At 43.0% G+C, this 15,882-nt stretch overlaps 1 protein-coding gene across 1 annotated transcript; it reads right to left on the reverse strand.

The window, feature by feature from the left end:
• Nucleotides 1–2,641: 2,641 nt before the first annotated feature.
• On the reverse strand, nt 2,642–10,548 carry LOC130381216 (uncharacterized). The gene is made up of 7 exons (XM_056588693.1): nt 9,899–10,548; nt 8,606–8,654; nt 4,454–5,246; nt 4,228–4,378; nt 3,828–3,989; nt 3,650–3,739; nt 2,642–3,280 (listed from the first exon to the last, which is right to left on the reverse strand). Exons 4-7 carry the CDS (start codon nt 4,375–4,377, stop codon nt 2,954–2,956), a joined length of 729 nt encoding a protein of 242 aa, XP_056444668.1. The 5' UTR covers nt 4,378; nt 4,454–5,246; nt 8,606–8,654; nt 9,899–10,548; the 3' UTR covers nt 2,642–2,953.
• Nucleotides 10,549–15,882: the final 5,334 nt, after the last annotated feature.

Below are 15,882 nucleotides of genomic sequence, written 5' to 3' on the forward strand. Positions count from 1 at the left end.
AGTGTTGATGTAAACACACAGTCCGCCACCTCGGGTCTTGCCGCACAGTGATGAGTCCCTGTCGGCTCGATGCGAGGTTAGTCCGTCTAGCTGAATGGCCGCATCCAGGACTCGATCGTTGAGCCATGTCTCTGTAAAAACACAGACACAGCAGTCCCTAGTCCCCCGCTGAGTAGTCCGCTGTAGTCGGATGTAGTCCAGTTTATTCTCCAGGGAGCGGACGTTGGAGAGCAGGATAGACGGGAGAGCCGGCCGGCTAGAGTTGGCTCTTAGTCTAGCACGGACGCCGGCTCTCTTTCCCCTCTTACAGCGTCTCTCCCATCGCTTTCGGCGCCTCCTCAGCCAGCCCTTGCCAGGGCTGGGGCTGGGGGGTTTAGATAGCAAGCCAAGAGCCTGTAGTTCGTTGAGAAGTTCCCCCGATGGTACAACTGCCGGACTGCGTTTGAGTTCCAGTAGAAGAGTACGATTTATAGGTTTAAGACACATAGTTAAACGTATAAATAGTTATAATAGTAATAGTTTATAGTTTATACGTTTAACATAGTTTAAGACACATAGATTTCGATTTAAATACACATAAATAACATAAATAACACCGTATTTTTGCTCTCGGGGGGTCGCAGTGAACCAGTCGCGCCGCCGCCATGGCAACAATCCAGGAATCCCTATTCAGGGACCATAACGATTTATTGGCCCATGATGATGACTGGCTAATGAGACGTTTTAGATTCCCTAGAGCTATGCTCTTGGATCTATGTGCTGAACTGGGTCCAGCATTGGAAAGGGCAACACGTAGGAACCACGCAATCCCGGTTCAGACGCAGGTCCTCACCACTTTGGGGTTCCTGGCAACCGGCTGTTTCCAACGGGAATTGGCAGACAGGTAAGTGTTTCATATAGCTGCATCTTACAACCTGCTTTCACATTTAAGCATAATTGTGCTAATTTTGTTTGTTTTCCACCCTGTAGATCCGGTATATCACAGCCATCCCTCAGTGCCCTAATGATCAGCGTTTTAAATGGCATCATACATATGGGCAGTCGATACATAAGGTTTCCCTACACAGTGGAAGAACAGGCCGAGATTAAAAGGCAATTTGCAGCAATGTCCGATTTCCCAAACGTAATCGGCGCAATTGACTGCACTCATATTGCTATAAGGGCTCCATCTGAACATGAGTTCTCTTACGTCAACCGCAAGCACGTGCACACTATTAATGTTCATGTCATAGGTGATGCCCATATGAACTTTACAAACATAGTGGCACGTTGGCCTGGTGCAACACATGATTCCTTTATTCTGACACACAGTAGTGTAGGGAACAGACTACAGGCAGGCGCAGGGCGGGATGGCTGGCTTCTAGGTGAGTTTTTTTTTTTAAAGAGGAATGTAACATTGTGGTTCTTGACATAACTAATGATTTTCTGCATTGCAGGGGACAGTGGATACCCCCTGAGACGCTGGCTCCTCACCCCAGTTTTGAACGCGCAAAGCGCCGAGGAACAACGCTATAATGAGGTCCATGGCCGTGCTCGTTCAGTGGTGGAGCGCGCCATCGGCCTCCTGAAGTGCCGGTGGCGCGCTCTGGATGCGTCGGGGGGGGAGGCTTTTATACCAGCCTGCCAAAGTGTGGCGAATTATAAGGGCTTGCGGCGTGCTGCACAATTTGTCCCAGAGGAACGGCATCCCTCTCCCCCCCGACCTCCCTCCCCCCGAACTTGACCCGGAGGCCCAGCCCCCTCCGAGGCAAGTCGGATTTCAACAGGGTGCAAGAGTACGTGCAGATGTCATGCGGCGTTTATGAAATGAAGACGACTCAAGGTTCATTTTTCCACAGTATCTTTTAATGTTGTGGCAATTTCGGTGACAATATTTAGAATCTGCCTCATCTCCTCATTCAAGTTGTTGACTGCAGCTATCGTTTCCCTCTGTAGCTGCAGAACTGCGTCTGTGAGCACCCGACCAGCGGACTGACGCTTGGTGCTGGGGGTGGGGGCAGCCAGATGACCTGCGGCCGAGGGCCCCTCGCCGGCATCATCGTCCTCCTCCCCACCGACCGCTGACTCTGGAGGACGCACAAGCAAAATAGCTTGCACTAGGCCTACATGATGGATAATAAATCTATAAAAAACAGAAATCAGCTTTACCTTGTTCTTCTGTGTTGTCAGTGTCTCCTTCCCGTTCGGACACGATGCCACTCACGATTGCGGTGCCAATTATGGATCCAACTTTCGTGTCAAATGGTGTTTGGTCAGGAGTACTGCGCTGTAAAAAATATCTACTTGGTTCTACTTAAAATTATAAGTTTCCCAGCTGCCTTAAAATTTCAAGTAAAAACAACTCATTATTTTGAGTCTAGTTAAGCTTTGAATTACCTTCTGTGAGTCAACATGACTGAACAGTTATTGTCGTTTCAACTTTGCTATGCAAGTTCAAAATAAAGTGAACTAACTTATGTGTATTCTGTTTACTTAACCCCATTAGTGGCTTCAACTTGTAATTTAAATTTAAGAATGTGTTTTATTCATCAATATGCATTCCGTACACTTATCCTCTTTAGTGGGTTCAACCTTGTAATTTCAATTAAGTAATTTCTTTGAATCAGCTTATCAAGTTAAGATTATCTAAAATAATGTCTTGTTTTCACTTAACAATTAGCTACAAAAACACAAATTTGAGTACAATATTTTTTTTTTTATTAAAACCAATGTTAAGCCAATAAAAGCTACACAAGCTTGTGAATGTACAGTACAACAGTAGTTTCCCACTCTGGGCATTTGCGTGCATGAACGTACACTACAACAGTAAAACAACATGAACGTACACTACAACAGTAGTTTCCCACTCGGGGCATTTGCGTGCATGAACGTACACTACAACAGTAAAACAACAAAAACACAAAATCACGTCATTTTTTTTGCATTACCATTCCATTCCCGAGTGGGGCATGCTTTACAGTTTATACCTCAGGAGCTTGTTTCGGACACCGTGGACTCTGGCAGAGGCCTCATCTGGTTTGATCTTCATCACTACCTTCTGCAGGAACTCAAAGGAATACTTCATGGCTCGTGGATACTCAAGGTTAACGCAGTAGATGATCCCCAGAAGCATGGTGAAGCTGGATGGCACATCCTTGAAGTTGTGTAGCACAATGTTTTCTTCAACCACAACTGCCACATCGAAGACCTCTGGAAAGGCATCCTGGTTGTCACCTTCATAGCCTATCAGTAGGCCAAGTTGCATCCCCTTCATGGCTGCAGCCAGACTCTCACCATGGGCCTTGAAAAACAGAAAAAAATGGTGGTAATGTTTGGGTCTAGAAGTACATGCGCTGCAAAGCTACTTAAGTCTGTCATCATAAACCTTGACATGCTTTCGGGCTAATAAGAGTCTCCTTGGGATTTCCGTTGTGAGTGTGCAAGTGCATTCTATGTGCAATGCTGAGAGGTTACTGCTAATCTTCTAATCACCACTATTCTACCCATCCCTCCTCCTCCCCATCACTACCATTCTGCCCCTCACTCTTCCCCACATCACCACTATTCGGCTGCCACAGGACTTTATCACCCCCCATGAGTGAATCTAATACAATGCGTGTTAAAGATTGTGTGTATGTGTGCTATTATGCATGACAGAAAAAGATCTTACATCACACATCCTAATGATGTCGGATGGGTCTTCGGATAGGTAGTGTGGCAGACCCAGTAGAGCAACAGTCCTTCTCCTTTCGTTTGTGTTCTACAAGACAAATATAAGCAGTGATGAGATTTTATTGCAAACATAACACCTGGTGCCCAATTTTAGAATTCTCAGCTCGTCTACTCACATCTTTCTTCACACAGTCTAAAATGGCTTTCAGTGCAGGCTTCTTCCCCGACTTGGTCACAGCTTCGTACACTTCAAGCAGTCTTGGTACCAGGTCATCAAGTCCGTTGAGGAATGACTCAAGAAGGTCTGTGCTTACGATTCTTTTGAACTCCGCCCGAACCTGAGAAAAAGACAAAAAGGTTAAGAGCTTCGAGAACAGATATACAAAGCATAGAATCACCATTTGGTAAGCTAAGGTTGTCTTGTCAAAGGCTTTCATCCACTCAGTTATACTAACTGCAAGACTCAATGCAAAAATGTAATCCAGCTCTTCCTGGAGGGAAGCTCACACATTGATTTCCGGTCAAACATATTTGGATTAAGTGACTAATCTCAGGCCGAGTTGTTTATTGTGATACCTGTCTCTCACAGAACATGGCCGGCCATCTGGTCATGACATCCCCGATGAGAGGTTGATCCCCTACGATCTCCTTTCTGTGCTTGGAGAATGTGGCAGACATCAGCTCCTCTATCCGTTGATGATCCAGGTCCAAGGTCCAAGGACACATACTAAGACAAAATAGTAGGCTTCACAAACACAAAACCAAAGTGTAGGTATGATGTGTATGCGTGTATATGATGTACCTCAATCATCCTCCGCTTCCCTTCCATGTCTTCAGCACTCAGTCCTTCAGGGGGATCTGGACAGTAGTGGACCTCGCCCTTCTTTGACTTCTTCACACGTGATCCCTTGGCATCTTCTCCTATTCTTTTGTTGACTCTCACCTCTGGGCATCCAGCTGCACTTAACTTCTGCCGATAGTTTCCGAGCTTAAACTTCAGGCTGTGGAACCAGCCGTACCAACCCTTTCCAGAACCTGGCTCTTTGAGACTGGGATGCTTCTCCACAAGCGCTTTTGCAACATTCTCGTAGTGTTGCCTCTCAGGATAAGGTCTAATCTTTGACATGCTGTCTGCATATGTGTCCAGGATATCGGTTTTCATACCTTTAGGAATCACCATCACAGATCCATCTTTTGCATATCTTCTATTTGCTTCTTGCAGCGTGAGTTCAACGTCATGTGAGAACTGTGGAATCGGGAAGGGATCAGGCCATTGCTGGGAGTCAGATTCCCCACTACTGAGAGATGGAAGGCTGGCTGTATCCAATGTGGAAACTGAGAGAAATGCATCAGCTGTGAACAACACTTTCAATGTTGCTCGTTCCTCAGGAAGGTCTCGGATGTCGGTCAGGTTGGTCAGCTGATCCTTGAACGCAGGGTCCTCAAATTGTAAAATAAATCCACCTCTCAAGGAAAGGTTTGCACGCAACACCTCGCACAGTTCCTCAACACTCTGGGGGGTGTTTTCGATGGAAAGGCGTCTGATATCCGTTTCACAGAGGACAACTCGCAGCAGCATCGTGGATCACTTCAACCTGAAATTGGAGAAGGAAAAAGGTTTCATCCCCTGTATACATACAAAAATAATGGTTACTCCTAGAAAGATTTGTAAAACACAAGAGGGTTAATTATTTTGGATCAGGCTGTTAAATGTTATTTTGCAGGACATCCAACACCTGGATTGCTGCTAGAGAGATTTGGAAACATTGCAAGAGGGTTAATTATGCAGGATAACAGTGACGACTTATACCCAGATAACCCCACACTCAAACTTACCGCAGCCTTAAAGCAAGAAGGTTCTGGGAGTGGCTAACAGGCACCCCTGGATGAAGTACGACAAGTGGCATGTAGTCATTGAGATCCTCTGGTTTCACCAAGAGACACTCAGCAGGGCTTTTTTTCACGAGATGGTAACTCCTCAAATGCTCCACGTAGAAAGTCGTAAAACGCTCAATGAAGAAACAAACATGACCAGCCAGCACAATGCATATTTCCAAAATCCTTCCGAAGTCTGGTAGTCCACTTGTACTTCCAACAGAGAGTATCATTCCCTTTGAATACTGCGTTCCATTTAAGAAGATACTAGGGGTCAGTCCAACTGTGTCAACATCACTGAATCTATTCAAGATTGCTAGTCTAACACCACCATCTAAGAATTCCAGGCAGACATTGTGGTAGAAATTAATGATTATATTCTATGGTAAACTATGATTAAAATTAGGCCTGTATATCTAATGGTAGAAAACATGTAAAGCGTCTTGGATTTTGATCCAGGGCTGGTCACGAGGCCTGGGAGTCTTGGGTCAGAGCAGGGGTTGGGGCGCAACCCCCCAGGAGCAGTTGTCTACTGAGACAATGCATGCTGACTCCACTTCCTGGGTCCTAGACTATCTCGGTGACCATCTGTTTAGAAGTATTTGTGTTTTATTATGTGTGGACACCTAGAAAAACAAGAAACTGCTGAGGACTGTGCTTTTGTGTGTTTAAGAAGAGGCTTGAATCTGTTGGCAAGCCAGTGACTCTTAAGACCCTACTCGGCTGTTATCGTTGTTGTTTTTCTGCACGATAAAGTCTTTTGTCAATTCTTGCTCCGGACCCCTCGTTTTATTTTACTCTCTCTCTCTTGAATTAGCCTAAGTGTTTTAAATCTCGATTAATCTCCGACAACATCAGTCACTTTTGCCGTCTCAGTCTCAGGCTTGAAAATGCTAGGCATTTCAAGATAATATGCAAGCATAAGTTGGTGTCTTGAGGCCAGGGTAAGCAGAATGTTTTTAAAGTTATTGGCATCACGCACTACCTTTTTAAAGAAAGAATGTTTAGCCTCAAACCTGATTGTCCAACACTCTATTAAGGGTCCACACCTTTGAATTAGGCATGGATAATGCTCAATGAAGTGATGTTTGGGGCGTAACTTGTAATCTGGGAAAACTGTCAGTAGTAAATGTCTATGATCCGATATTTTGGACTGCAAATAACAAAGTGAGTCTAAAGTGTAAGATGGAGTTGCCAAGAGCTCAACCAAGTCTTTCAGTTCAAGGACTATTTCCCATGTTTGATCTCCTTCTGGAACACGGTGGCCAATGATAAGGGGAAGGAAACGCACAAGACTCCAATTTTCGTGGCCATTACCACCTACAGTTCCAGTCTTTCGAAAAGTTGAAGGAATTTTCTGGGGACAGTTTGTCTTATCAGAGAATTTAAAAGGAAAGCTCTGTATTTCACTATTGAGCTCTTCTAATTTGAAATACTTCTTTGAAATCAAATCTGCAAGGCACAGACTTAGTTCTACAGGTACAATCCCTTCCAACACATCATGCAAGAAATCAGGTGGAAAGCCTGTGCATGTGTGAAATCCTGTCAGGCTGTTGAGAGGGCAGTCTCGTTTCACACCATCAACAGATGCAACGTCACTCTGCTTCAACACATTTACAGCTTCATCAAATGACTCTGGTGACCTTAAAACAAAGTTCCCAGTTCTAACATCACACGTCTGTATGTCTTTACGACTAACAAGACAAAACCTACAAAACTTCTCAACATTGAACGACTCTTGGAAACCACCTAAGGAATGTGCAGCTAAGTTGTCAGCAGCAACAAACAAGATGGTGCCTTTAACATTACACCCTAGTTTGTCTACAAACACACCAACTGTTTCAAGACATTTAATATCGTCAATCAGTGGCTTCAAAACACTATCATAACCATAAATCCTGACATGCTCAACCTTGCACAGTAAAGCAAGGTAGATTGATGACAATGCTGACTTGTACCTAGAGGGTAAATTCCCAATAGCCCAATACACACCACAGACTTTGTTTCTTTTTTGATGTGCCCAACGGATTGCAGATTTCAAAGTCGTCAATATACAAAGTAATAGCTACACTTAGTTCTTGACCTGAGAGAATTCCATTTGATTTATAGAAGTCACCATCCAGAAAAGACTTGTAGTGGCCAGACTGTTCAACTGGTTTGTTTTTCGCTAATGCTTGCAGTACCTCTTCTCTTTTAAGAAGATTGGAAAGTAACTTTAGAATAGGGATATAGACAACAGTATGAGACTTTTCTTGTCTGTTCAAAAGATATTAGACATGCTCAATGACACTAAAGTTATTTTTGTAATATGACTGTCTTTTGTAGTCGGTGCCTAAAGATCCTTCCCTTGAAAGCAAATTAAGTGGGTTAGCACTTTGAAATGCTTCAGTCAACGATGTCAAACATTCCTCAGATGAGTAATTATGCTCCTTCAAAACATTCTCAATTGACTCCCTAGTTATTTGTCCAGCACGTTCTCCAATATCAAACAAATCATCCACAAGTTCTTGAATCGCAGACTTTGACACATGAAGGACGGCTTGCAGTCGAAGGAAAAGGGATGCAATTCGGCGCTCAACTGACTTCTGTGTAGGCTGAGAGTCAGGTTCAGTCACTGAAACATCTGGTGACTCTAAATCAAAGTTATCCTCTTCATCATTGACAGAATCTTGACTGGGACAATGAAGAATAAGTTCAGGTTTGAAATGATTGAATGTAGAAGCCTGATGATGCCGGCTTCTGTGAGCAGTAAAAGTTGAGGCTACTCTAGATTTAAAAGAGCACCCCACAAACGGGCAATTCACAGTCTCTCTATTTATCAAATGTCTCTTTAAATGAAGAAAATAATGTTTGATGTTGCTTGGCGCTGAAAAACTACAAAGTTCACATCGAAGTTTAGCAATGGGACTCGTTCCTTGTTTGTGGCACTTCAAATGTTGTACAAGTTCCACATTGGATTGAAAGACAGAAAAACAATTAGGGTAAATACAACTAAAACCAGTTATTCCACGTCCATGCTTGTCCTTGTAATGATTTACTATAGCCTTTTGCTTGTATGAGGCAAAATTGCAAAACTTACAAGTCCACTTCATCTAACGTGTAGCCAAGCCTGGTAATTCACAAAGCACCTGAAATACACAAAACAGAAGAAACGCTTTAAGTGATGTGAATTGCAAAAGTGAACAAGAGCACATTTCTAGTTAAGTCTAACTAACAAATTGGATTTATGAATTGCTTCACTTAATTATTTTGACTAATTAAGCTTTGGATTGTTCTTTGTAATGTAGTGTCACCATGATTCATTGCTATGCAAGTTCAAAATACAGTGAACTTATTAACATGTGTTCTGTTCACTAGTGCTGCCGCGATTAGTTGACGGCAATTTTTTTTGTCAACGAGTCGTTTTTACTATCGACCGCCTATTTATTTTTGTTCTCCCGTCTCAAACGGCTCACTGTAATTCACCTCCACACAAATATGTGCCTCTGCGCACCCTTCTGGTTAATCGGCTATCCTCTTTCTTCCCCCTCCCCCCGCCTTCACTGCTTTGATATGACGCGCGTGCGTGTGTGGCGAGCGTATGCGATTTCAAAGTTACAAACCAACTCAAAGCCGATGCATGCATCCAAAACTATTCGTTCAAAACCAAATAAACAAATCAAAAACCGCATCGCTTAAAATACTTATTTTCAAAACATGGGAATTAATACGGCACGGTACCGAGCGGTTGAAAACAATGTTGGCGTCTCATGTGGCTGCCTTGCGCACCTGCGTTATATTACGTATTTAAAAATATACTATATATACGTATATATACACTATAATTAGGCGTTTAGATTAGTCGATAGTGGCCGCAGTACTATTCACCAGTCCTTGTTAGTGGTTTCAGCAGTTATTTTCATCAAAGAATGTCTTTAAAGTAGTTTATCTTGTTTAGACAATCTAAAATAATTCAGTTCTCATTTAATTCATTCATTTTAAAATAATCACACACGACAAGTGGGTCCATCTGGCTATCCGTGTAGCTAATGCGATCGATGTTCAGTAAAACAAACAGTAATGAACTTGCACAACCAAGCTACGAACAATGGACTGCTAACGTTAGCTAGCGGCCACGCCGCCATGATCGACAGGCAGCTAACATTACTCAGGGCCGAAGGGCAAGTGCATAGACAGTAGAAGGGCAAGTGCACATGTCTGCCTTGCTAGCGTTAGCTACGTTAGCTAACAAGGTAACGTTAGCCAGCCAACTCGGAATGTGCCTAAATTATATCACAAGTATTGCACATATCGAACGATAGCTAACGTTAATCAAGTTATTTGCTTCATCGACGCACATTCTAAATATAAAAAGAAAAACACGAACACTTACCAAAAGCCGTCTCGACTGCTTGCAGGTGGCTGGCGAGTGGCGCCAACTCCAAATTCAATCTCATTGTCTCGAGGCTGGACTCGCACATGCGCAAAGAGCTGTCCTACGCACACGCCAGTTGCACTGCACTCAATTTAAAATGGCAAGTTCATTCAAGCACCAGGAATTTGTGATTCATTGAAGTAACTTATGAACCTAAATTGGAAGATTGAAAACTCATACATTTGAATTGAAAGGTCATAAAACATTATTTTAAGTTAGAGTTGTTGAAATAAATAAGTTATCATAACTTATTGATCAAATCATTTTTTACAGTGTGGGTCCCCCTCCAGTTGCAGTCACGCTCTGGCGGTGTGAGGACAGCCTCTGCTTTGCACCCACCTGTAATTAACGATCTTCACTATATGACCAGTAACATTTGAGCAATTAATTATAAACGTGTGCTGTGCGTGAGGAAATAAAAATGTACCTTTATGTCGGACCACTTTTTTTTCAATTCAGCTACTGTACGCTCCGTACCACTGACAGCGTTCACTGCCGCAGCAACATGTTGCCACTCATTCTTTTTTTTAATGTTGGTGATCCCGATCCCGTGACCTCCGAACAAAATTTCTTTTCGGGCCTCCACCTCACCCACAAGTCACGGTGTCTCCACCTCAACCTCCGTGAAGTTTCTTTTTTTGGCTTTTCTCTGTCAGATATAATATTACACACTGTAAAAAATGATCTGATCAATAAGTTATGATAACTTATTTATTTGATATATCAATAAGTTGATATAATATTTTTTGGCGCACGCAAAACTTGGCTTCTGGTTCTGGGCGTACGCACATTTTTCAGGTCTCATTTATAAAACTGTGCGTGGGATCGTTACTAAAAATGTGCGTACGCCCAGAAGCCAAGTTTTGCGTGCGCCAAAAAATATTCGGATTTATAAAACACTGCGTACGCACACCTGTACGCAATCTTTGCTTTATAAATCACATACTGACTATAATTGTGCGCAGCTGAATCAGCTTCACGTTCCGCCCTCTACACGCCCCTTTTTTACCATAAATGGTCAATGCAAATGACCTCATGAATGCGATCTGCATATAAAACAGACTCAGATGCCGGTATTATGTCTTGTTGGAAACAATGGCAGAAGTACTGAGAAAATCAAAAAAGCGAAATTTCACGGAGGTTGAAGTGGAGACACTTGTGGGTGAGATGGAGGCCCGAAAGGTAGTTTTGTTCGAAAAAAAAGCAGAGTGAGTGGCAACATGTTGCTGCAGCAGTGAACTCTGTCAGTAGCACGGAGCGCACAGTCCCAGAATTAAAAAAGAAGTGGTCTGACATAGTTACATATTTTTATGTAGCCTACCAATAAATCGTTATGGTCCCTAAATACCCTCTCCCTCCGAATCCTGCATGGTCCGCCAGAAGTGCCATATGGTGCAGCATTACCACGGCGCTCACCTCTGTATTTATAGGGTTACGGTAATAAGACTGACGAGAACGCCTTGGATAATCAGTTTGTAATTACCCACGTAAAATGTTCTTGAACATAACCCCTTTTTAATGCCTGATTTGTCATGAAAAGCATCAAGAGTAACGGACAACGATTGTGATGAGTGTGGCTTGGTTTTTCACACTTGGGATTTAATTGACATTTGATCATGTGTTTACAGTGTCACATAAAAATATTATGTTATCGACACATGTTGGACAGATGCTTTATTCCATGCAGTCGCGCCGTCAGTGGACAGTATGGAGTGGCGGGATTAAATATAGAGAATTTCTTTTTATTTATATTCTAAGGAGATATTTCTGGAGTTATAACTGAGAAATAACGCAGTGGATTTAAATTATTCTGATTAGGATTTAACGCATGATACGGGTTGAAATTAAATTGATGAAGGGCGATGATAAAACATAATCGTTCTTCTCACTGCAATTCTTCGGTCTGACTTCAGTTCACCACCACACCGTCTGTGTCGCCAATTCTCCTTTTCCTCCAAACCATGCGTACGCATTGGTCAAAGTTTGCTTAGGGCTGCGCACATTTTCCCGTCAAGTTGGTTTTTTATAGATCACAACCTTGGCGTGAAAAGTCACGTACGCAACTTTCAGCCCCGTTTTGTGCGACGGAATGAAACCCCCACTGAAGTCCGTAGGTTCACGATACATCATATTAAAACTAGACACGCGTTGATAGATAGATAGACAGATAGGCCTAGAAAGATAGATATGTTCCATTATTTGCCTTGTGGAGCCAGCCAGTCCTGTGCACGTATGCAAATTAGCCATGTGCGCCAATGTCTATTTGTTTTGAGTGCGACGAATGAGTGCAGATCATGATTTGCAGATGCAGATCAGTGAAACATATTTTAACTAGCCTACTACAGCACGCAACGTTTTTTTGTTCTCGGTCGTAATTACATTTTAGGAGGTTTTTTTATATCGTCGCTGTCCGATGAAAACCGCGTATGTCCATTTTTGCCGATTTTGAGATTTTACGATGATAGTTATGTCCAGGTTCATTTCCGTATACAGTATGCGTCATGAACCTAATTGACCAATGAAAAGTTGTGAAACACGTCATCTGATTTTCAAGTATATCCATTTGGTGTCAAAGCTGTCAATCCCGCCGCGTATCTCCCGCCCTGTGGAGTCATCTCATTAGCGTCTCTGGAAGCGCATAATCGGGTAGCCGAATAACACTTTGAAGGTAAGGTATTTAGTTTTTTTGTCAACTGTTCTCAAGTTTATTCTAGTTGCAATATAAGATGAAGTAATTTTCACCGAATATTTTTTATTGTGAACCTGACTGAAGAACGTAAATCAAGTAGGCTAAATAGGGCTGTAACGCGTATCAAAACCGTAATCGCGACACTCACTTTAACTTTTTAAAGTGAGTGAGAAGTGAGCAGTGTGAGAAGGCAGAAGCGCGATACGCCCTTTCTAACTCTCCGGTAAAATTGTCCGATTGAAATTTGCTAATTTGTCTAAATAATAGTCTGCTGACACCGCCCCCTCTTATTGATGCCGTAAGTTTGTGACGAGATGCCCTCTCTGTGATGACAGCTCTCCGTGGTTACGGAGGATTTCATTTCTCCACACCCTTCGAAGTCCTCATATGCGATATGAACAACATTTATCCAGAGTGGGCCAAGCGCGAAAAAGATTGCCAGTGTGATCCCTGTCTCTATTGTTTTGTGTGATATGACCGGCAGTTGGGTACAGATGGGTACTTTATTCTACCGGAATCGTTCGCTTATTCACTAGACAGTGTCTAGTGAAGAAGCGAGCGAACTACCAGAATCGTTCGCTTCTTCACTAGACACTGGCTGTGTCCCAATTCCTAGGACGCATCCTTCGAAGGCTGCATTCGAAGGATGCGTCGACGCCGATTGCGTCACAGCGACGCGCCAAGTGCTGTCCCAATTCCAAGGGTCCTTCAAAGGGACTCTCTAAATCGACGGCACTTCGACCTGGGCGGGACTTAACGTCCTACGTCACTCGCTATGGGTGTGCATGTGTGCGCATAGCCGTCACTCGCGATGGGTGTGCATGTGAGAAAGGTTTTGGCTTTAGTGTCTATGGGTTGGTAATAACGGTTCTGATGATTTTTCTGATGGAAAAGTGTTCTTTTATTTCCATAATCTTTGTTCAGTGAACGCATAAACCCGTTTGTTAGTTAGCAGTTAAACAAAATGCGATCTCTTTGTTTACAGTTACCAACGACCAACTGATGATTGGGGGTTCGATTCCCTAGTGATGCAAGGTTTTTTCTTTCATTTTGGACTGCACACACATCGTGAGTGACGGATACTCGCACAATGTACACACATCACTGTCTTTACAATTTCTAGGCAACCGAAGTTTAAAGATTGTCAAGTGGTTAACTCTTGAATCGCATGTACTAAGACCTGATGGGTTAGTGGTCAGAGAACAACTCATTAACGCGGGGATAAGGGGTTTGATTCCTTAATGAAGCTAGCTTTTTTCTTTCATATTGGACTGGATGTTTGTATGCCATTTTGCGTAACTTGTAGTTTATGATGAAGAAATGTTACTGGGGTTAAGGTTAGGGTAACGCTAAGGGTAAGACACAAAGTGTTTGTGCAACACAATATTTCTTACAATAACAAAGTCCAAAGTTTTGATGACTCCAGTAGGAAACTTAAGATACCTAGAGAAATGCGTGAGTGCTCACAAAACATCAACAAGTCAGCAGTGTGGTACAGGGTGATCATTTCTGATATACAGTACAAAAGCTGAAACTATTAGCCAGGAGTGGGAAAGATGCAGACGCAGACGCAGACGTGGGAAGCAGAAAGACGCACCAACACACAGTTGCCTGTTGCAAAATGGTTCAGAGTTTAATAGAAATAGTTAGGGTTAGCTGGTATGGCGTTATCTGGTATGGCTACAGTCTAATGTTAGCTTAGTTCGTGTTGTTTCGTCATGTTAATCGCTAGTAATATTAAGTCATTTGTAGAAATATAGCCTATCATCACAGACTGTAGGAATGTCACCCACCCTCCATCGCGTACGACACTGACGCTCGTAATCTGTAGTGCAAGGGAGTTCGTGCACAGATCCCTGAGACAAACGGCTACGCGCACACATGCAAACCCATAGCGAGTGACGTAGGACGTAAAGTCCCACCCAGGTCGAAGTGGCGTATGGCTGTGTTCCAATTCATAGGACGCATCCTTCGTAGACCGCGTCCTTCGAAGGATGCGGCCTTCGTAGACCGCGAAGGACACTCCGAAGGCCGAAGAAATGGGACGGTCTAGCCCATAGACATCATATAGGTAGACGCCCCCTTCGGCCTTGGGCGGCATAAATCGTCGGCGCCATCTTGGTACGGGAGTTATTTCGTCTTCGGAGTGAAGATGCCTACTTCATGCGCCGCTTGGGGCTGCACCACCGTCAGGACGATTCAAACTAGATCGCAAGGAATTACCTTTCACAAGTAAGACTAAACAATTGTTTCTATTTGTAATTGTAAAATTCAGTCATGTCACGTAGATCATGTGTTATGTTGAGAGCTAAGAGCTGTTGAGACAGCTAAGTTGCCGCCAGAATCAGACTATAGCTAGTCTAACGTGAAATGGCCATGGTTAGCAAAGCCTTATTCTATCGTTCGTTAACAGGAGATAATATTGTCAAGAAATATAGGATATACAGTATATATATATATATATAATCTACCACTACTTGCTTGTGAGTAATTACAATGTATGTATAATGTAATTATATAGCATTTATGGTCGCGACGGAAAGCTGCGTTTCGGCTGAGCGACTGGCCTTCATTTCTCTCTGTGATGTATTTAAAAAAGAGACTAGATTAAAACAAAACAAGGCTCAAAACATGCCACTGTATATGTAATGGTTCTACAATATATGAAGGTGTCACGTAATGAATGAAACTACGGAAAAAATGTCACGATACTCTACATGCACCTGTGAGATGCACGTGCAGTCAGTCGCCGGCCGAAATTGACGTTTTAAACGTTATTTCTATTTAAATGTTTTTCTTTTTTAAAGATACATCTGTATTATGAATCTGACTGACTGGCTAGCTAACCTTTCGCGCAATTTTAAGGTTTCCCAAAGAGAAGCAGTTGAGGAGACAGTGGGAAGTGGCTGTGAAAAGGGAAGACTTTTCTGCCAATGAGAGGTCAATGCTCTGTAGCCAGCACTTTCATCCGGAGGATTTTGACCGGACAGGCCAAATTGTCAGGCTCAGGGATGGAACTAAACCATCTGTGTTCAGTTTCCCAACACATCTCAAAAGAGTAAGTGCATCACTAAGCTTGCTGAAAATGGTTTTAGTGTGTGTGTGTGTGTGTGTGTGTGTGTGTGTGTGTGTGTGTGTGTGTGTGTGTGTGTGTGTGTGTTCATTTGGAATGATTGAGAATGAGATACAACTGTTCAAGTATTTTGTTCTTCGGTTTTAGAAAGTGCCAGCCAGGACTACACAAGCCTCAAGG

The sequence above is a fragment of the Gadus chalcogrammus genome, chromosome 4 (genome assembly GCF_026213295.1).
Source record: "Gadus chalcogrammus isolate NIFS_2021 chromosome 4, NIFS_Gcha_1.0, whole genome shotgun sequence".
Taxonomy (NCBI): domain Eukaryota; kingdom Metazoa; phylum Chordata; class Actinopteri; order Gadiformes; family Gadidae; genus Gadus; species Gadus chalcogrammus.